This window comes from Conger conger, chromosome 1, assembly GCF_963514075.1.
Source record: "Conger conger chromosome 1, fConCon1.1, whole genome shotgun sequence".
NCBI lineage: Eukaryota > Metazoa > Chordata > Actinopteri > Anguilliformes > Congridae > Conger > Conger conger.
Window position 1 is genome coordinate 76,131,166 of NC_083760.1, and position 20,826 is coordinate 76,151,991.

At 42.7% G+C, this 20,826-nt stretch overlaps 2 protein-coding genes across 3 annotated transcripts in view; both read right to left on the reverse strand.

The window, feature by feature from the left end:
• atp8b2 (ATPase phospholipid transporting 8B2) overlaps positions 1-4,859 on the reverse strand; it is a 55,614-nt gene extending 50,755 nt beyond the window's left edge. The window contains exon 1 of the mRNA XM_061233930.1: positions 4,679-4,859. The gene's annotated coding sequence lies outside the window, so the exon portion shown is untranslated. The remainder of the gene's footprint in view (positions 1-4,678) is intronic.
• Positions 4,860-8,394: 3,535 nt separating this feature from the next.
• On the reverse strand, positions 8,395-19,371 carry si:dkey-92i15.4 (uncharacterized). 2 transcript variants are annotated; one of them, XM_061261464.1, is made up of 7 exons: positions 19,262-19,371; positions 11,218-15,069; positions 10,702-10,900; positions 10,224-10,322; positions 9,778-10,024; positions 9,529-9,648; positions 8,395-9,357 (listed from the first exon to the last, which is right to left on the reverse strand). In XM_061261464.1, the coding sequence occupies exons 2-7, from the start codon at positions 14,403-14,405 to the stop codon at positions 9,200-9,202; spliced, it is 4,011 nt and encodes a 1,336-aa protein (XP_061117448.1). In that variant the 5' UTR covers positions 14,406-15,069; positions 19,262-19,371; the 3' UTR covers positions 8,395-9,199. The 2 variants fall into 2 exon arrangements, with proteins under 2 accessions (XP_061117448.1, XP_061118192.1); XM_061262208.1 differs by lacking the exon at positions 19,262-19,371 and adding an exon at positions 16,348-16,662.
• Positions 19,372-20,826: the final 1,455 nt, after the last annotated feature.

The window sequence follows — 20,826 nt, forward strand, 5'->3', positions numbered from 1 at the left end:
ACCAGTTCTACGGATCCCTTTCAATTAACCTCTGAAAGAAAACAGCCACTTATCCACCGTCTGTCTGCCTACAGATATGATCAGGTAACCGTTTTTTTTTTTTTTTTTTATCAGAAAAGCCAACACACTGGGCCTCAGGCAAGAACATTTCATGCACTTCGTATACTTCAAATCTCAAGGGAAAAATATGTATTATTTTACATTTTACATTGATTGATTTTACAACCACTGGGTCATAAACACTGCATCTGACTGGGATTCATTCTGGCATGTTAAATGAACTTCTGGCGCAGCGAGTCAGTGATAAAACAATGGAAGGCTCTGGATATGCAGCATCATCTCTACTTAATCTGAGCCCGTGTGGATATGTATTTGTTTACGTAAGGCCTGTGGAGGATGTGGTGACAGCAGCCAGGCTATGGAGCACGAGCGTACACAGAATGGCTCGAGACAGGCTTGCAATGTTTACCCTGCAATTTTATGGAGAGAAATCACTGCCTCAGCAAATGCCTTGCTCATCCATCCAAACACCAGGATGGACTTAAATCTTCCAGAAAATATACAAATTGCATCTCGCACACCGTTATTTTTGTTCTTTAAATGATCAAATAGAAGAAATGCATGCTTTCGTTTAGCCTACCCTGCGCTGAGGGAATAGGACACCAGTTTGATGTTCTTTTGTTTGTTGAAAAGCTCATTGATCCCAGAATCTAATTTTGCCTCACATTCTCTTACACATGATATCACAGGCATGGCCTCAGTACAAGGTGGAGGGGGAAGAAAACCCAATACATTTCAGATGTCCTAGAGCATCAGCTCTTACTCCAAATAGACGTCTGGAGTAAAGAATTGCATTCAATATTCACGTATTCAATAATAATAATAATAAAATATCTAGAGGACTCTAAGACCACTTAAAACATAACCCTGAAATATTTACGTAGTTCATCTTGCCAAACACCTCACTCACACCCCAGTGAGGAAGCTCGGAATTCATCGCTGCTAATACCCAGTAACCTTTTTGCCCTGTGATTGTACCGTACAGAAGCATTTCAGCAGATCTTTGAGTGATTCTGCCAGCAGTACAAACAAAGTCTTGTTTTATTGCGGAAATAATATGGTTGGCAATTTATTTTCCCTGCTGTTGAGATTAACAGTTTTGACAGCAGGGAGGCTAGAGAATGCGAGTGAACATATCCATTCTGGAATATCGGAAATACAATGACAAAATTTCAAGTAATCAAATGTGCGCCCATTCTACTTCGTAGTTAGCTGAAATGTGTGCAAGTTCTTGTGCTAAACCACAAATGAATCCAAATAGCTTGGCTGAAAACTTGGTTGGATGAGCAGGAACTGAAAATAAACTGTGGGGGCTTGCACAAAAAACATTGACAGATTGGCTTGGGTTTCAGGTTCAGTTGATGAACAGCACACATGGCCTTCATGATAACTTTGAGATGAGACCTGTTGTCTTAAGGTACTAGATATTAAACTACAAAAAGAACAGTATAGCTTTACATTAAATTTTATTTCTTTTAGCTGAAGCTTTTATCCAAATTGGATTAGACTAAGCAGGGGACAATCCCACCTGGAACAATGCAGGGTTAAGGGTCTTGCTCAAGGGCCCAACGGCTGTTTGGATCTTATTGTGGCTACACCGGGGATTGAACCACCAACCTTGCAGGTCCCAGTTATGTACCTTAACCACTACGCTACAGGCTGCCTCCTTCCAAGATCCGTAAGATGATGTCAACAACTTGGCTGCACCCTTGCATGCCTTGTTGCAGACGGGAAGCCAGCCATGACATAGAAATAGTAGAATATGGTAACCAACAGTCTATTGTTTCAAACACAGTGAATTAAATAAAGGTCTTGGGGGCAGCTAGGTGGCTTATCCTGTTGAAAGCGTCAGGATAACTCAATGCGGTCAGTTGGGAACCCACTTTCTAACCCACTTTCAAACTGCTAACAACGTGTCCTCTGCAAACTCAGTACCTGTAAAAGCCCAGCTGGCCGTACAGTGAAAGGAAGCAGAAGCTGACGTGACGTTTTTGATGAGAGCGAGTGCTTGTCCCACACCGAAAGAGTACAAGCACATTCCACACTTGGGTGAAAAATGTAATACAGTTTTCTCCCACACCACTGGACCCAATTTGCTGCTGTATCTGCAGTTTAACAAGCAGGTTGCGTCAATGCATTTGATGAGAACTATAACCTAGCTGCAAATTGTTAAGCAAAAAAACAGCAAGTTTGAATTAAATGAATGAAAGTTGCATCAAGAACTTCAGAATGCACTTATGACAACAACCAAGCTACTGTATGAAATGCCGACTTGGCCTTTTCCACAAGAAATGCCCAATGACTTTGTGGGAAATAAAGATACAATCATGTTCAGTACCCATGGCAGAGGAAATACTGATGGCCAATAAACAAAGACAGTTGCCTTAATTTCCCATGATACAATCCAGACTGCAGGAAAGGAAAGTGAATTATTCTGAAATGGGATAGCAGTCAAAGTTAACAACTAAAAACACTCAACATTTGAACAAATATTTGCAACTGGTTAGCATTAAAGTGAACAATTTGTTTAAGTATTTCAGTAAATGTTTGCAGGTGGAATGCTTGGACTGTTAAATAAAGTCCAGCATCCCTTTTTGTGTAAGAGAGAAAGAACCCGTTAAATTGGGTGTCTATTTACGAATAATCCGATTGTGATCACGCGTGCACTAGTTGTGCGAGACCTTGCCTTTGAGTCCATGTTTGGTGTGTGTGCACCTCTGCTGGAATGTGTATATTTATACGAACATGAGTGCAGAGCAACGGAATGCAAGAGCGTGCTTTAATTTCAGTTCAGTTCGCGATGCTAGGATGTGATGAGGCAATAATGAGAACGTGAGAGAGAGAGCCCATCTCAGTGGCGTGAGCTGGTTGCATCTGCCACGTGCCTGCACCTACCTCCAGGAAACTCTGCAGGATGAACCAGGGGCCCAGATCAATACGGCATAGAAAATGCAGATAGACAGACAGGGATGGATCACCTTTCAACTTCAACTGCACTCCTGTGCACTCTACCCCGCCCCCACCCCCACTACCCAAACCTCTGCTTCGGGCAGCTAGTGTAAAGCCCCAGGCTTGATTGACCTAACCGAAGTAGCCGAACGTGTTGGGGAATTAAAGAGGGATGCTGTGATTTTATGAGCACATTCTAAAGCACCTTTCTTGGCTGCTGTTCAGAATTCCTTTCGGCGTGCTGGAGTCTGCAACAGGAATTTCAAGAAACAAGGGAACAAAAAAAACGAAATCCCTGCTAAATGACCTTCTTAAAACTGAATTAACTGCCCGTCGTATAAAAAACGCAGACACCTCAATGCCAGTGAAAACTGCATTACCTTGTGCAAGCATCTTTGACACAAACTAGTGATAATAGTGACAATATACTGCCATCAACCTACTGTACATTGCAATCCAGGTTCATAACATTGCATACAATAATGCCTGTGCAATGACTATATACCATTTAAATAAGGATACAGATTTGACTCAGCCTTCAAATGTAATTCCAACTGAAACAGAGTGGTCAGACGGTGAAGTCATTTAGCGTCAGACATGTTAACTGCAGCAGCCCAGTTTGCGTGTAAATGTCAAAGTGTGAGCTTGGTAAAGTCACAGTTTCAGTTGGGAAGAAATAAGAACTTTGGTGAGAAATTGTTTGTGCGCCACCAGTCAATGTGCCTTATGTTTTGAAAGGGGGCTGTGGTTTTGTTTCTTTTATTCCTTGGGATGGTTACAATTTATAAAAATATGTCATAACTAGAACTTCGACTGTAATAGTGCACAGTTCCAAAAGAGGGCTATCCATCTTTGCTGCTAGCTACCAACAGGAGATTTAAAAGTTTACATGCCGCGTAATAACATCCTCTGAAGAGACACATGGAACTCAAGAATTTGACAACATACTATTGAATAACTTGGTTACCAACACATGAACATTACAGCTAGCTGGGTTGTAGCTATATATGTCCACACAGTCCTTTACATCACCTGCCAGTTAGCCACCCAAGTCACTGGTTAACGTCAGATGGTTGTCCGTTATCTAAAAATCACACACACACACACACACACACACACACACACACACACACACACAGACACAGACACAGACACACAGACACACACACACACCAGGTGTGCAACGCTGACTGAAACAGCTGGCTTCAGCGCACTTGCCCTTACCCAGTTGAAACAAATTGGTAGCCAGAACAATATCCCAGAACAAAGCTGAACATGGACACGCACAAATATTTCGGTCATTGACAAATCAAATTGATCGTCCCCGAACAAAATGAAATAGCTTGTCCGACACTGAAGTAAATAAATTTGCTGGCTTGTAAAACCGTTAGCAAGCAGAATGTATCCAGCTAGCTAACAGAAAAGGCTCGTTAGTAATAATGTTGGTTCGCTAACACCACCTAGCTAACGTTAGATTGCTAACACATTGTGCAAGTAGGGTGGTTATCTTTCAGTCTATTTATTCCTCAATCAACCAGCAAACGAGCTAGCCCAATGTACAGTAAATCCAATTTACAGAATTATTTCAGCATAACAAGCAGGTATTATACAATACGACAAATTTGTGTAGCAGCATCAATTGACAAAACTGGCCAGTATTGCACCTTACCTTTTCAGGTTCTCCAGTTTCTACAGTCGCTTGTTGGAGACATATCTCCTTCTCCCTTTCTATACCTTTCTCTACACTTGTCTGTTCATTTAAGGCCACATTGGTACGGGTTTACATGTACTACAGACCCGAGCTACTCCATCCAACGCGTGCACTGTGCTGTTGAAGTGCGTTTTTTAACACTGACCTAACCACTCAATGAGAAGTAAGAGATAGGAGGAGAGATGGGAGGCGGGGCGGTGTTTATCTCTGTCCCCTCCTTCTCCTCTCAATAGTACCGCCAAGTATCTTCATTTGCTGCCATTCTTTCCCCTCCTGGGCCTTTTCGTTGTCATTAATCTTTTCTTTTTTGTCTCCAGACACATCCACCGATCATATAAGTACAAATACCATTAAGTTAGCGAACAAGTTACTGTATTCTTAACGCTGGTATATTAATTAGCCAACGTCTTGTAAAATTCAACTGATAAGATGTCGAGACTTCAGAAGTCTTATATCAGCCACGTAAGTTTCGGCGGGAAAGGAGAACAACGCTTATTGAAAATCATAACATAACATTGTATACATTTATGGGTTGTTGTTTTTTTAGAAACGTATACCAGAAGTGTTGTACTCATTTATTTAAAGGTAATCGATTCCAACCACGCAGAAACACTGGCTGATATTCACAAGTTCAACCGTGAGATGGTGGGACAAAAGCTTTATTAACAGCAAAGCTATTTTAACCGGAGTAGTGTAACTTGGATACCTCTTCGTTCGGCTTCTATCCTATCCCACGACTCCCTCTGGTGGCAATTGTACTGCGTTGCTTTTGAAGGTTGTTTAGGGTTGTTTAGGTTTGGCATAAGCGTTTGTCTCTGGATTTAAAGCGCATGTCATGATGTCACTACAAAACAACTGCTGGTGACCAAGCCTTGTTAGGTAGGATGTCTATAGATTTGTTAGCGGTCTTATTAGGACATACTTTAATTGGGGCAGTTTGGGAGAGAGCCTTTATGACTTAAGGCCATGAACAGATCTCAAAATGGTCCCCGCCACCCCACTGGGCAATTTTTGGTGGCCCTTGAAATTGTTATAACAATAAACCTGTTTAACCTGTATCAGAAGCTCACCTTGTTATGTGCTTATATGCTACACATATAATCTGATATGTCTTATTCTTGTTTCAGTTGTCTTGTGATTTTGTTTAATTGCCATGAAGGGCAAAAGGGTTATGATAAACCATGTGTAAATACCATGAGGAAATATTGTCATACCAACAGGTGTATTTCTGCTGTAGAAATACATGTCTATTAGTTCCATTGGACTGGATCCGGATTTGGGAGGCCCAGGTGATGTATTTGGCAAAGGTGGTGGCCAACTTCTAAAGATCCCCTTGAAATTCACTTTTTTTCAGTATTTAGTTTCAGTTCTGCTAAAAGCTGAATTTGAAACTCACAAGCTATATTTAGCCTTTCAACTCTCAAAAAGCCTCAATTTCAAATGTATATTTGATTATGATACTATATGCCAATACACACTTGCAAGAAATGAATTGCATGATACAGTGTCTTTATCTTTAGCCTCATCAGCTTCCCAGCTGTTTGTTTTGTCAGGCTCTCCCAGCTTATCTCAATAATATCTCCCAGCCCATCTCTATGCTAAAGCGTGTTCCTCACAGTTTTGCTTCTGCCAGCATCTGGGTCTGAGTCCAGTCTTACAGTATATACTCATTGAGTGATACAGTTCCATGTTGACATGGCAGTACAGCTGTTGTGAAGTAATGCCTTTTGTTGTGTATATTGGATAAATCATGCAGATAAAAAAAATAATTCACATCCCTTGTTAAAGTGATAAAAAAGTTTCCCTAGCAAAGACAAAATATATACTCAATCATATCTGTAGTGCAAAAATAAAAAATGCTTGTTTCTACTAGTTGTTTGAGACAAATTGCAACAGTATTTGAATGCACTGGAGAGCTCTCTCTTGTCTGGCTGCCAGATTTCTGTCAATCTTCTGGTTGGTTTTTCTAGCGGCTTACTTCAGGCCTCTGTCTCTCCACAGGATGAGGTTTAGCTCTAGAGCTAAGTAGCAACTGCAGCAGAATTTGCTGCTCCAGCAGCATCAGTACAGACAGATGATGCTGAGGAAGTTACGGCAACACTTTACTTAACTTTCACAAGTTACGGTGACTTTACACCCTCACTGGACCTCAGCAATAGTGACGGGCACACTTTCTTCACGCATAAAATTAAAACCAAATTAAAACCAAAGTGTTGATGTAATCTGTCATTATTATAAACAGGGTTAACCTCAAATAAATGCATCCTCCAAGAACTTTCCATAACTGTTTACAGCACAGCATGAGCATTCTTACAAAAATGATTGCTATAATCATCCATTTTGATTTACTAATGTGACAGCACAGGGCTGGCAGGTCCTAGTGTGGCAGCAGTATGAATATAATTAATTAGCCTAAGAGGATTCTCTGCCACCCTTACGTCCCAGTACAGTTACCACTGCGTTCTGCCCAGCCCAGTGTTCAGCAGGGCTCAGAGGGGATGGAGTATGCTCACAGCCCCAGCTGCTCCGGATGCTCTCTGCTGTCTCCAGGGCCACTGGAGGGAGTAACTGCAGTGTGACACGCGTGCGCACGCACACACACACACACACACACACACACACACACACACACACACACACACACACACACACACACACACACACACACACACACACACACACACACACACACACACACACACACACACACACACACACACTGCAGATGACACAATAGGACACATATATGCAAATACAGACTTGCACATACAGTACACATGCACGGGACCCCGGAGACAGCTCGAAGAGAAGCACAGTTCTCTCGCTGCCAGGCCCCTTTGTAAAAATCACACTGTACCGCAGACCATGTCACCATGGTGACTTCATTTCAGTCTGAGCACAATTGAAAGCACATTTTTCAACCACAGACAGAAACCAAAACAGTGAACCTGCATCAAGATAAAGCAAAGATAAGTTTTGTTCTGTGTAAGCAGGCTGGCTGATTAGCACATATATAGGCCCAGTTTAGAAGGGTAGATTGATCTTCATCTTATTTTGATTATTATTTATGGTTCTCAGAAATGCACCCCAAGATCTCCTATGCACAGACCTCTTGGCATATTAGTCAGATTCAAACAACATTTATCTTTCGACTGAGAAACTACGTGCTAATGTGAGAAAGCTTCCCCGTTTTCTCATTTACTACCTCTGGATGTGGAGTGGACATATAGGCAAATATGTATTCAGAACAAAGCTTCTTTAATCTATACATAAATGTTGTTATGGGACATGCCTTCTACTGAATATAGATTGTAGTGTAGTTGTTTCATAGTGTAGACACCCAAAGAGGTGCCTCTTTCTCCCATCTCACCTTTCTCAAAATTAGCCCGGGGAGGGCATGATTCAGAGTGAGAGCGAGAGACATCACCCTGACTAAAGCTCTGAACTCTCAGCCACTGTGAGGCTCGTAGAGGGCCGCACGTGATCATAGGCAAGGCCAGGAACTGAAACTGTAGAGCAGCACATACGACAAACTAAACTGTAACAAAAAGGCTCTTGTAACAGTGGTGTCCATATTCACTTGCTGCTTTATCCGTAGAACAAGTAAAGAATGGAGACACGTCTCCTAATATCACTACACATGAGAGAGTTCCATTCGTAACAACACACAACAATGGATTTTTAGGCTTTTATTTCCAAATGTAGACATTTTCAATAAAAAACATACAAATTTATCACAGTTCTGAAGCAAATTCAGGACTACACAGCCTTTATAATAATTTAATAATATATATCAAAGCAAATCTTTGAAAGTTTAAAATAAATATGTCTAAATTCTTTTTTTTAAACGCAACGAACACATTTAGAAAAGTACTTTCTTCTCTTCCTGTACAATCATAGAAACATTCCTTTTCTCTACATCCGTCTTTAACCAGGATAATGTTCACTCCATAGCTGGTTCTCCACTACATTACTGAATTCTACCTGCTTGCCTCATTCACTCCCTCATTCCCTCATTCACCCGTTTCCTTGGTCTACTTCACATTACTAGGCCGCCGCAGTCCCAGTGAAATACATTTTAGTTGGCTATTACCATGCCTTACTGCAGAAACATGTGAACCTCCCTCTGCCATGAAAAATCCAGATTCTTGATTATCTTCCATATATTTTTATCCCAGGGGTCAGGCAGGAGCGGAAGGTAAAGCTGCCATCAGACAACAACTTGAGTAGCAGGCCTTTAAGAGCCAGAGCAGAAGACCATTCTTGAGTAGTTTGCACCTGTTCCAGTCCACTCTCTGTATGCAGCATCATTAGTTCTTCACACTTTGACATCATACCTGCTGAGAATATGGTGCAACGCTGCCTCTCTTTCTCTGGCTCCTTCTCAAACGTTCCTCTGAGTGAAAAGTATTACAAAGCCATTTCTGTTCCTACTCTTTGGTGGGCTGATGAGTCCCTGTGAGGTCCAGTTTGTGTGTGTCACTGTGGTCTGAAAGGCCGATTCAGTACCACCTCCACGGGGCCAGGGGGCAGTTTCTTAATCAGGTTCCAGGCCTCCAGCCGCCGCAGTCCCTGCATGCCCTGACCTTCGACCTCCAGGAGCTCATCCCCAGGAAACACATCCTCCACTGGGCCCCCTGAAGGAGAATGAAGTGATAAGGGGCTCAGGAGGTGGAGCACATGCAGCAAAGAAAGACTAGTTCACTCCAAAGCAAAAACTATGTGCATGCTTAACTCTCATTCTTTGTTTTTTGGTTATCCAACCAATATTTTGTTTGTTTTGTGCTGGGATTATCGCTGTTTCTCACCTTGGAAGAGCTTTTTCACAGTGAGGGGTCTGTCTCCCATGTTGGAGCCCAATCCCCCCTCCAGACTGAAGCCCAGGTCTGTGCTGAATTTGTTCAGCACCACTCGTATCCTCCTGACTCCTGAGGGAGAGCCTTAAATCAATCACCCCAGTCCAGCATCTGAACGGCGGTGCAAGTCGTTACACATGCCAATCTCTTCATAATGTGGCTCGCATGAAACCATGCGTGAGCCCAGTCTACCCCACTCACCGTTTCTCACAGTGTGCTGCTCAGCCCCTGCCTGAGGACTGCCAGCAGCATTTTTCCTCTTCTCAGTGGCGCCCCCTTTCTGCAGCACCACGACAGCCATGCCCCGAGAGCGCGCCCTCCTCAGAGTACGCAGCGCCTCCCAGTGGGCGGAGTGCTTCAGTGCAGTGCCATTAATGGACAGGACTCGGTCACCCTCCCTCATCGAGCCCTCTTGGGATGCCAGACCAAAGGGGAACACTTTGTGAACCTGGATAAGAATTTATTATTTTTTTAAGTTCAGATTTACAAAGGTAATCTATTATATCTTTTAGTCCACATTATTCATTAAAAAACACAAACTTCCTATTTGGTCAGTATCTATTGAATAATATAAGTTAAATAAATATGAAAAGGTCATTGTTTAACAATGCACGATTACACGCAGTATGCTTGAATGCCAGACTCACAGTGATGGGCTTGTTCTGGTCCACTCCTCCAGCTACCGTGAAGCCCAAACCACAGCCCACCTCTTTGTGCAGCACAACCACCTGCACGTCCTCATAGTTCTGAGCGAGAAATGACCACACAGACAAGAGCGGGAGAAAAGCAGAGCGTGAGGAGGAGACAGGGAGGCAGAGGGAGATAGTGGGTATAAACTACAGGGCAGGGAGACTGATGCCTCACTTTTCGGTGGTCCCATAGGATATAAGGAAACAGCAATTCATTATGACAAATTTACTGTATGTTTTGACATGCAGGTGTATGCTGCCTATTTTAGAAATTGAACCAATGACGATGCATAGCAGTGATCCATCTCCCCTGTAAAGTATGTAAATATAGACACAGTGATCATTTTTGTGAGGCAGTGTAAGAACATTTTAATGCATGTTCTGTTTTGATAAGTAAGGTACAGCCACTCATAACTGAAAGCAGGGCAGGGTTTACCTTCAGAGTGTCGTCTCCCAGACCCCGGACCTCCTCCACCAGCCGGTCCAGTTCCTCCGCCGGCAGAACGGAGATGGAGGAGAAGGCGGAGATGTCGGAGCTGAGGGAGGCCGTGCGCTGTGACATGCGCTCGTCCAGGTCCATGTCATCGTCATGGCCCGTGTACTCCATTCCTCCGAAATTGCACAGGTCAGCCAGGCTGAGGGTGAAGAGGTGGATTATGGGAGGTGAGAGGGAAACGCATGCGGAATATGATGGATGAGACACCTGTGTATTCCAAAAGTTGTAGATACTGAGATCCTCCAATACTGAAATAACTCAAAATGCCTAAATTGATGATAATTAATAAGATGATTGACTTAGCAAAAAGTTACGGCAAAATGGGGAAGATATTCTACTGATAAAAAATTAAGTGACACTGGGTAACATTGTGTACTGAAATTTAGCATTGTTCACCAAGTCCTTGAACACAGTGAGTGATGAGCTCTACACAACTCGTGCTCCAACAAAACTTACCTCACTGAGAAGCTAAGGCGATCCGATTGGCTCATGTTGCTCGTGATGGTTACCGATGATTCTCCTGAATCTGAGTCATAATTTGAACCTTTCTCTGTTCCTTCATCATCATCATCATCATCACCCCACAAATCTTCATCTGAGCTCCACCTGGCCATGCAGAAAGGATCCTTGTGGCCCTTGACCTGATTTTGGTTTTGGTTTTGAGTCACTCCACTGTAGAGTTGGGGATCATTGGAGGAGGAGCTGGTGGCTAGGTGAGGAAGGGAATGATTTGGTGCCGACTCAGGGGCAGGCGTGGAGGAGGTAGATGGGACATTGTTGGTCATGTATACAGGAGTAGCGGCTGCTTTTGTGGTGCTTTGAGTGCTTGCCTGAGGTCCTCTTTTTGAAACTTGGTCAGGATATATGCTGACAGAAGTGCCATCACTATTGTTGCTGGAAATGAAGGGTGATCTACTGGCAGAGTTAATAAATGTCTTGTCCCCCTCATCTGTCTCAGATATATTTATTGAATGACATGCATTCTTGCCACTGGTATTTGTTATGCCAGTGACACCGTCAAACCCATTGGAGTTGTTGCAGTTGATTTGCAGTATAGGCATTGTGTCTTTTGCACTGAGTGGCTTAGAAATCTCTCCTTGTCGTCCTAATCCATGCTTAGTTTCTGGTTGACTGGCCATGGAACTGTCTGGTTCATCAGAAGAAGCTTTGCAATCTTTGGATTGTTCTGTATTGATTGTGGAGTTGTAAGGAGGTTCTTTGTAAGCACTCCATTTTGTTTGTTGGGGACAGCTGATCCCACCACGCAAGACATCTCTGCCATCTATCCTCCGTCTCACTCCATCCATAGAAAGAGACCTCACCTCCCACTTTCTTCTCCCTCCCTCAACAGCCTCTCCTCCCCCTTCTTTCTTAAAGCATTGCTTTGGACCAAAGCCAACTGCACCTTGCCCCCTAATCCCACCCAAAGTCCTGTCTGAATCACTCTTCTTTACCCCTAACACCTCCATATGGTGCTCAGGTTCAGATAATGCCCTCCTAGACCGCAGCAGGTGATAAGGAGGTATAGACCGGTTCTGTTGGGACAGCGTTTCAAAACGGTCGATCTTACTACGCACATTAGCCAAAGAGGTTGAAGCGACCCCAGTTTTGGCCTCTCCATTTGACCTGTTTCCCAGGACCCTGAGTGGACTGTTCAGTCTAAAAACATCATCATCTTCCCCTTTACCTTGTTCCTTATGTCCTCTCACATTCGTTGGCTCCAGTGATTTGAATGTAGGCCGATGTAAGCTATGTTCAGGTCTGCCTCCTGGACAGTCCACCAAGTCTTGTTTTGAATCCGTGTTTACCCCGTCCAAAGCTGTATTTGCTGGTTGCGCTACTGACGCCAGATTCATTTTGGGAAACAACTCTGCAGGTGAGTCCAAGGTGCCACAGTATTTCACTGTGGGGCTTCTCTCACAGGCAGTTGTGGCTTTAAGTGGTTTGGTTTCTTTGTTTATGTTGCAGTTCTGCTCACTTTCCTCATGTTTTCCTAGCTTCCTTTCAGTCTCTCCGTCACAAAACCCCCCCTCATGCCATGTCATGTTCCTCTTCTCTTCTCTTCCTGGATCTAGATCTGGCACCACATCCGTCTTTATTTCCCCTTTCCCTATTTTACACTCCCTCTCTTTCTCCTGTCCATCTGTGACAGCTTTGGACTGAATAGCCTGTGGAAGATCTCTAACACATACTGCTGTACCGTCTACTGGGAACTGTACCTGCTGTTGAGGAGATGCAACCTTTGGTGTGCTCATCACAGATCTTGTTGTAACTGAAAAAGTTTGACTGTGCCTACCTCTGTCTAACAATCTGGAAACACTCTGATCCCTCTCAGCCAGTGAAGTCTGAGTTTGCTGTAGTCTCCCAGAAACTCTGTCGCCTGACCTTTCCTGCCCTGCCTTGACTATGTTCGGGTTCCTCAAACTGGAAATATCGCTTCCATCATTCCCATTTCTGCTGTCCCAGGTACTTCCGGTCGCACTGTTTTCCTTCTCCCCTTTAGAATACCTCCGAGGGAATGTTCCTCCCTGCCCCCTCTCATATGGCATGCCTATCCACTGACGTGAGGATTCTGAGTCCGGCGCAGGATTCTGGGAAGTTGAACTGCGCCATTGGCTCAGTTCTCCCTCCTTCCTGTTCAGAAGCCAATCTACAACAGGCACAGAGTTTCGCTTGGCTTTCAGCCGGTCCACTGAACCAGCATCATGTTTTGGGCTCATGTCTGATGTTGTTGAACCATAAAGCTTCTCAATCCGATCCAAAATAGTATTGTTAGACGACAGATCACCAGCTGTCCTTGTTCCGTTCTGGTGAAGACCCCAAACACTGACGTCCCCTCCCACTTCACTGTCACTCAATCTTAGTTTTATCCGAGAAGGCAAAGACTGACCTCTACTAGCTGTCTGCAAAGACCCTGGTCTGCTTCTTCCTAAGATGAATTGCTGGTCAACAGGCACAGTCTTGAGGTTCTTTGGTTCTACTTTCTCACCTGAATTGTACTCCTTGATCCTGGATGAAACACTTGTGCAACTTTGGTCCAATTTTTTTGTTGTTGGGGTAGACATGTTTTTCCCTATGTCTCCACCTCCGTCTCTCTCAAAACTTTCCGATCGTCTTGGTAAACCCCCGCAGTTTTCGGGTAATCCCTGTGTCCCTATCCTTTCTCCCTTACCCACATCAGATACTCCACATCTCCAATCCAAACTCTTACTCCGGTTTGAAACGCTATTCTGCCTCCACTCTGACCTCCCCCTCCTCCCTGTCCCCTGCTCTGATTGGTCACCTTGGCTCATGTGATCCAGTGCGCCCTGCTGACCATCTAATTGGCTCCGCCTGTTGCTCTCAGTGCCTGTCCCAGCTTCAGGTGCCTCAAAGATATTCACAAGTTTCCTCAGGTTCTTCTGCTTGTTTGGAGTGCCCAGGTCCAGGGAGAGGCTTTTGAAAGATCGAATGTTGAACTTTGGTGCTGCAGACCACTCCAATCCGGCTGTAGGGAGGGCTTGAGTTTTTGGAGAAGGGCTTTTCATCACCTGTTCGGCATCAACAGGTGTTGGGGCATGGGTGGTACCTGCACTTGGTTTTGGCAAAGTGCAAGGTGATTTGCTGGATTCAGGCAATACAGTAGATCCCTGAGACAGGTCCATCTTTATGGGAATCACTCCTCTTCTTATCAGTGAATCCAAATTGATAGTAGTTTGTAACCAAAGAAGAATGGTACGACTACTAAAATGACTCTAGCCAGGCTCAAATTTATTTGAATAAAGAAATGGTCTTTCACTCCCCAATCATTGTAATCTCAAATGAATGAGCAAACCCAATCCACTTTTTCCAAAGTTTAAGAGCTGTTTTCTCATTTTTACTGTCCTTTAAAATTCAGAAATGGATAAATGCAAAGAACACTTCCAGAAAAATGAAAAAATGAATCTGTAAAATAGGTATCTATTTTTAACAAAAATAGGTTTCTTTTTAAGTTCATACAATAAACATACCAGGTTGATAGATCTGCATTAGCAGATCTGGTGTTCCTTCTAAGGAGTAATGCTTGATTAAAAACTGTTTTCCCTTTTTACATCTCCTTCAAATCATAGGCTGCAGTCTTCCAGTGAGATGGGAGGTGAAGCTTGCATACACATTTAAGCTGCTGCTGCTGTTTTCTGTACTCCTCGTCAGTTCTTCCTTTGGTTGCATTGCGTATGTAAGTGCCAACACAACATCTTTCACATTCTTTGTCGTTCTGTGTTCACTTCTCTTCTGTTCTCGTTTGTATGTTTTCCGTTAGAACTGCAGTGTACACCAACGCCCACAGCCCTGCAAAAGATAGTCATTTTCTTGAATTCCCTTCCTTAAAATAACCAATTGATTCTCAGGAATGCTAGGGTAATTATAGCCAGGTCACAAAACTGCAAAAATCAAATTACTGTGCATTTGCAAGGCAAGGCCGTTTCTAACCAATAGCCAGAGATTACAGTTATGACTGAGAATGAACAGTGGAGAGAGGGAAGAGAGAGGAATGAGACAGAGGGAAGGATAAAACAACATGCTGCTGGTTACAATATTAAAGGATCAAAGAAATTAATTATTTTCACACTCCTGCATGAGTCTCCGTTTAATTAATGTTTCATAAAAAATAAAAAATAAACCTTCAATGTAAAATAACATTGCAAAGTTTTTGCAATAATGTTGAACCAAACATACCTCAAATTATGAAGCTACTGGCGGAAATTGACTTTTTCAGGAGACAAAGCTGTAAGCTTTTCAGGGATACCCAACAGGTCTCACACAACAAATGTCAGTAAAATAACAAAGTGCTCTACGTGCCTAAAACAGAAACAGACTGCATTTTTGTGGCAGCCTGTCACTAATCCTTCCAACTAAACCTGACTTGCAGGGAGGCAGAGAGCAAATTACAGCATGTTACAAGGACAACTATGTAACCAGTTTCCACACAGACAACCACAGCTCCACTGGCAATCACCACTGAACCCAGTGTACGACATATATTTAACTGCCCCAACATGAGGCAGAACACACACCGAAGGAAGGACTTGGCAAAAAGTGTGTATATAATGTGAACATTTTCATACTGGAAAGTTCTAATGGAGGGATTGACAGCGAATGGCAGTAAACAATCACATCACAAATACATCACAAAGATTATTACAATCCTTTGAAATTTTTGTTTTTAATACATCCCAATTATATACAACAATTTCATACTCCCGTATAATTTGTATGTCACATTAAATCAAATAAAAGTTTCAAACACTTCAAATACATATATTCCGTTCAAGATGACAGCATAAGCATATTTAGCTGCGGAAATTGTATGTGTAATGCACATTTATGAAATGGCAACCACAGAAGAATGATAATGATACTGGATTAATCTAAATTCTGTCAGAATGAACAGAAATATTGAACACTCAACACAGTCAAGGCTGTAGTGCCTCTCGTTAATGCATAGACAGCAAGTGTTGTCTTACAGGGACACCTGTGCTGCTCTAAATGTTACTTCCTCTCCGCCTCCAACTGACAAAATATACTTACTCAATACACTGCCAAATTCAAAAAGGAAATGCACAGTACCTTTCAGTTACACTCTGGGTATTACTTCTGTCCCTTGTTTTTCTGTCCCTCAAAGAGAGATCGAGAGAGAGGCAGAACATATTCCCCTCATCCTCCACTCTTGGAACTCTTCTGTCATTTTTGTGTGCTGCATCCTAACAGCAGTGTGAAACCTGCCCCACTGGTTTCTCCTCTTTCTCCCATTGCATTGTTTCTCCCTCCTTCTTGTCTACTCTCACAGAACAGCATTCCTGACACAGGTCCCTTTTGTGGTTCAGCTTACAATGGATGATAGATCATTTCCTTCATGCAAAAACGTACTGACACGCCAACTGATAACATGACGTTCAAACGAGTACACGGCATTTAGGGACAGAAAGACTTTATGGTTAACAGTTCAAGACAGGTTTCCGTTTTTTTTTTTGTGTGATCACCCATTTCTGCATCCAGCAGCAGACCTTATTTAACCTCTTGCTTCATCTTAGCCAGGGGCACGGATAATATTCATGTGGTGGTGAAAGACCTGAGAGGGATGGTTGGAGGAAAGAAAAAGGGGTAAAACTGAAGAGAGAGGTGTTGGACGCAATACAAGAGAAGAATATCTAATGGAGAAAGGAGGAAGGGGGGTCTGGCAGGTTTGCCAAGTCTTCATCCATAATATGAACCGACGCTGGGAGCAGTTTCTCTGGGCCTGGTGAGTTTGGATTACTCCCTCTATGAAAATGGGGAACACTTTAAAGGGAGGAGAAGAAAACGGCTAACGGTTAAGATCTCTAATAAAATCTCATAAGCAATAATTACACAGTGCCCTCCTGAAGTATGGTAACAGTAGAGTGGAAATTAATTATTTTTGCCATAAACTTAAGGCATATTGATATCAATCAATCAAGACGAATATCAGACAGTGCAGACAATTAGCAGCTTTCATTATGAGTATGTTTTACCATTTTACAGACACGGATGTCTCACCCCCAGCTGTGCAAAATGAAGTTAACAGGTGACTGAAAGGTGTTAACTATTGCACAAGCGTTTCCTTCAGCATGGATTATTGACATATAAAAAAGCAGTGAGTGTCTAGTCTTGGCTTTAGTCTTTTTAGAAAACAAACACCATCATGAAGACCAAAGAAGTAACCATGGCTGAAAAACAACTAATCTGTAAACTCAGAGAACAGAAAAATTCATTAAGATGGACAGCACAGAACCTGGATATATCAAATACAGAAGTTTGGAAGGTCTTGGAGAAGAAAACCATTGCCGAACTCAGAAATAAATACCGTACAGGTCTGCCAAGGAAGGTAACACAAGTTATTGACAGACGAATCCTAAGAGCAGAACTGTAAAGGCTGCAACCCTCTCATCAGCACCAATAAATGGAAGGTTAGAATTCACCAGATTAGAATTAACAAAAAATATGCCCAGTAGAGTTCTGGAACAAAGTTTTATGGACAGATGAGACCAAAATAAGTCTTACCAAAGCAATGGAAAGCTTTAAGTATGGTCAAAAAAAGGAAAAGCCTGTGACCCAAAGCATACCACCTCATCTGTGAAATATGCAGGAGGTAGTGTCATGACTTGTCATGCATGTTTGACTGCTTCTGGAACAGGCTCACTCATCTTTATTGACGATGTAATGGACGATGGCAGTAGTAGGACGCTAATTCTGAAGTGTACAAACATTTTGTCTGGCTATGTCCAAAGAAATTTCTCCAAACTTGTTGGCCAGAGCTTCATCCTGCAGCAAGTCAATGGGCCCCAATACACTGCCACATTTGTCAAAAGTAGAAAGGTTTGGACTGGCCAAGTCAGTCACTTGATTTATATCCAAACATATAACTTGCTGAAGAAGAGACTGAAGCCCTAAACCCCCTGAAACAAAGTACAATATTTATTTTAAGGCCTTCCTGTCAAAGACTTTCCCCCAGGGGGACAATACTATGAATGATCTTACAATTCCTGTTCAACAAGGTCCCTGCACCAAACTGAACCAAACTTTAAATACATTTAAATGGCGACCCAATATGACACAATTCCTTCTCAGGAATCTCTCAGTATACAGAATACAGTATACATTATTCTTTAAGCCACCATGCATTTCGTTTATCTTGCATATAGAATCACTTTTCTACAGTACGTTTGCACATAATTACAGTGACATAGCATATATCATGTAGACAGGACCTGGCAGCAGAATTCAGATCATTCTTGAGAAAATGTTTTGCTACTTTTGCAATGAAGCTGCATAACTTTACGGCTAAATAGTCGGAACAGTGTCAAATTGCACAACTCCATAATCCAGTTTGTCCTCAATTTTAGGAAAGCCAGAAACAAACATCTTTGACACATTTTGCACAGCAAATGAGCATGATGCACAACCTGTAAATATTCAATATTAACCACTAATAATTCATGCAGCTTGCATGTTATATTTCTAATAACAGCAGAGAAGACATTACCTCAATTATTAATTGAACCATAGTAAAACACTGAGATGGTGCCAAAAATGTTAATGTACACCGAAATGAGATCATCACAAATGGTTTCCTGTTGAGAGGCTTGCACCATATTTCTGCATCAGAATTTCCCCCAGCACTGCAAACGGTCGTGCATATTTTAATGCTTTTCTAAAAGACGAGGCCCATACAGTATATCATTTGGAGACATTGCTTCAATGCATTATTGTGGGCTCCGAGGTGTAAAATGTCAGTGTGTTTTTCTTTATTCTCATCTCACACCACTTTAGTCAACATGCACCCTGTAGATATAGCCAGTGTTCAAACACATTTAAGGGACATCAAATGCTCACTTCGTCGAATAACGTAATTAACTTCACATTTACACAAACGCAAGGTTTAGGAATTCCAAAACGTGGATTCTGGTTATACATGAACTAAATCATAACCTGTGAAAAGACATGAAAAAGAAAAGCACTGTACCTTTGTGCCTTCTTGCATCGGCGCCATCAACAGAAACGGAAGCAGCAGAGAACCACTTCCTGACTAAGCATTACAACAGCACACATTCACCTCGAGCCGCTAGACTGATGCCGACCGTTTCTGTGGCCAATCCAAAAGAACAGGCTGCCATCTGCACCAACCGATAAGACACCGTGCCCCCAATAGCAGTATTCTCCTCTGTCAGCGATGTCCATATCCGAACACCTCATCTGAGGGGAGTTTCCTCAGGGAGGCCAGCTATTAATCTGGAGTGAATCCAGATTCAATTTGTAAATGGCGCATCGGTTTTGGCTTCCCCACTGATTGACACAAGGATTGGACACTGACGGATCAATGAAGCGACCTTTCGTCATTGAATGAATGCGCTTACCTTCAGTAAAAACCAGATCAGACTGGATGGCCAATTACCTGGGGCTGGATGAATAAACTTGCAGTTGGATCAGCAGGAAAATGTGCAGAATTCCGTGCTCTGCTGCTTGCATTTCTTTGAAATTGTGTTTGGGACGTTTCTGGGCATGAAGACTGGCTACAGAGTGAGGACTGGGATATGGTGGAGTGTTTGTAGCTGGTGGGGGTGAAGCAGCACAAATACAGTGAGAGAAGCGACAAGCTGCGGTGCCTCATTCAAAAACCAACCTTCAAATTTCTTTTCTGAGAAATGGATAGATCGTAATTCAAACCGCATAAAAATGGATATAAAAGACAAAAACAGATGAGTGGGCGGGGTTGAGGACAGATTTCTTCGCAAAAACCACAGCAAGGATAAAAATCTGCTACAGTATGCCTTTGTTTTGCTAGGCTCATGCAAATTTAAACTTTTGAAAATATGCAAAGTCTATGTGCATGAATTACTGAAGTGTGCAGTTGCGCTTACAATTAGACACAGTAAAATCACACACCACCTTACCACCTGACGCAACAGCGAGAAAGGAAACGGCCGTGATTGAAGGTGACAGAATATTCAAAGCAGCAACTGCAGCCATCCGAGTCAATTTCGGCTCCTCCTCATCCTGACAGTGCCGATTACACCAGATCAGGGGTCACCAACACGGTGCCCGCGCGCACCAGGTCGCCCCCAAGGACCACATGAGTCGCCCGCAGGCCTGTTCTAAAAATAGCACAACTCACTAGTGAGCTGCATCTAAAATTTAATTTTATTCTGTCGCTATTTTTTTTTTTTTTTAAATCACACTTGCATTTATATAGATTTAAAAATGACAATATCTTAAAAATGTTTATTATACATGAAGTTTAGATAAGTTTAGGTGAACTCTGACCTACTCTAGTTCAAAGGTCAGTATTGTGCGCGTGACAAATCTGGTAGCCCTTAGTATGACTCAGTACCCATGAAGTAGCTCTCAGTTTCAAAAAGGTTGGTGACCCCTGCACCAGATCATATGAGCACCGCCCCACGCAAATGAAAGCCAAAAGGTCAGAGTTGTATAGAAAAACAAGCATGTGCCATGGTTTGATTTGTACTTCTGTGAGAATTAATCACTTTATTTAAACGTCTTAACCCTGCCAATCCCCACCTCCCTCCCTGA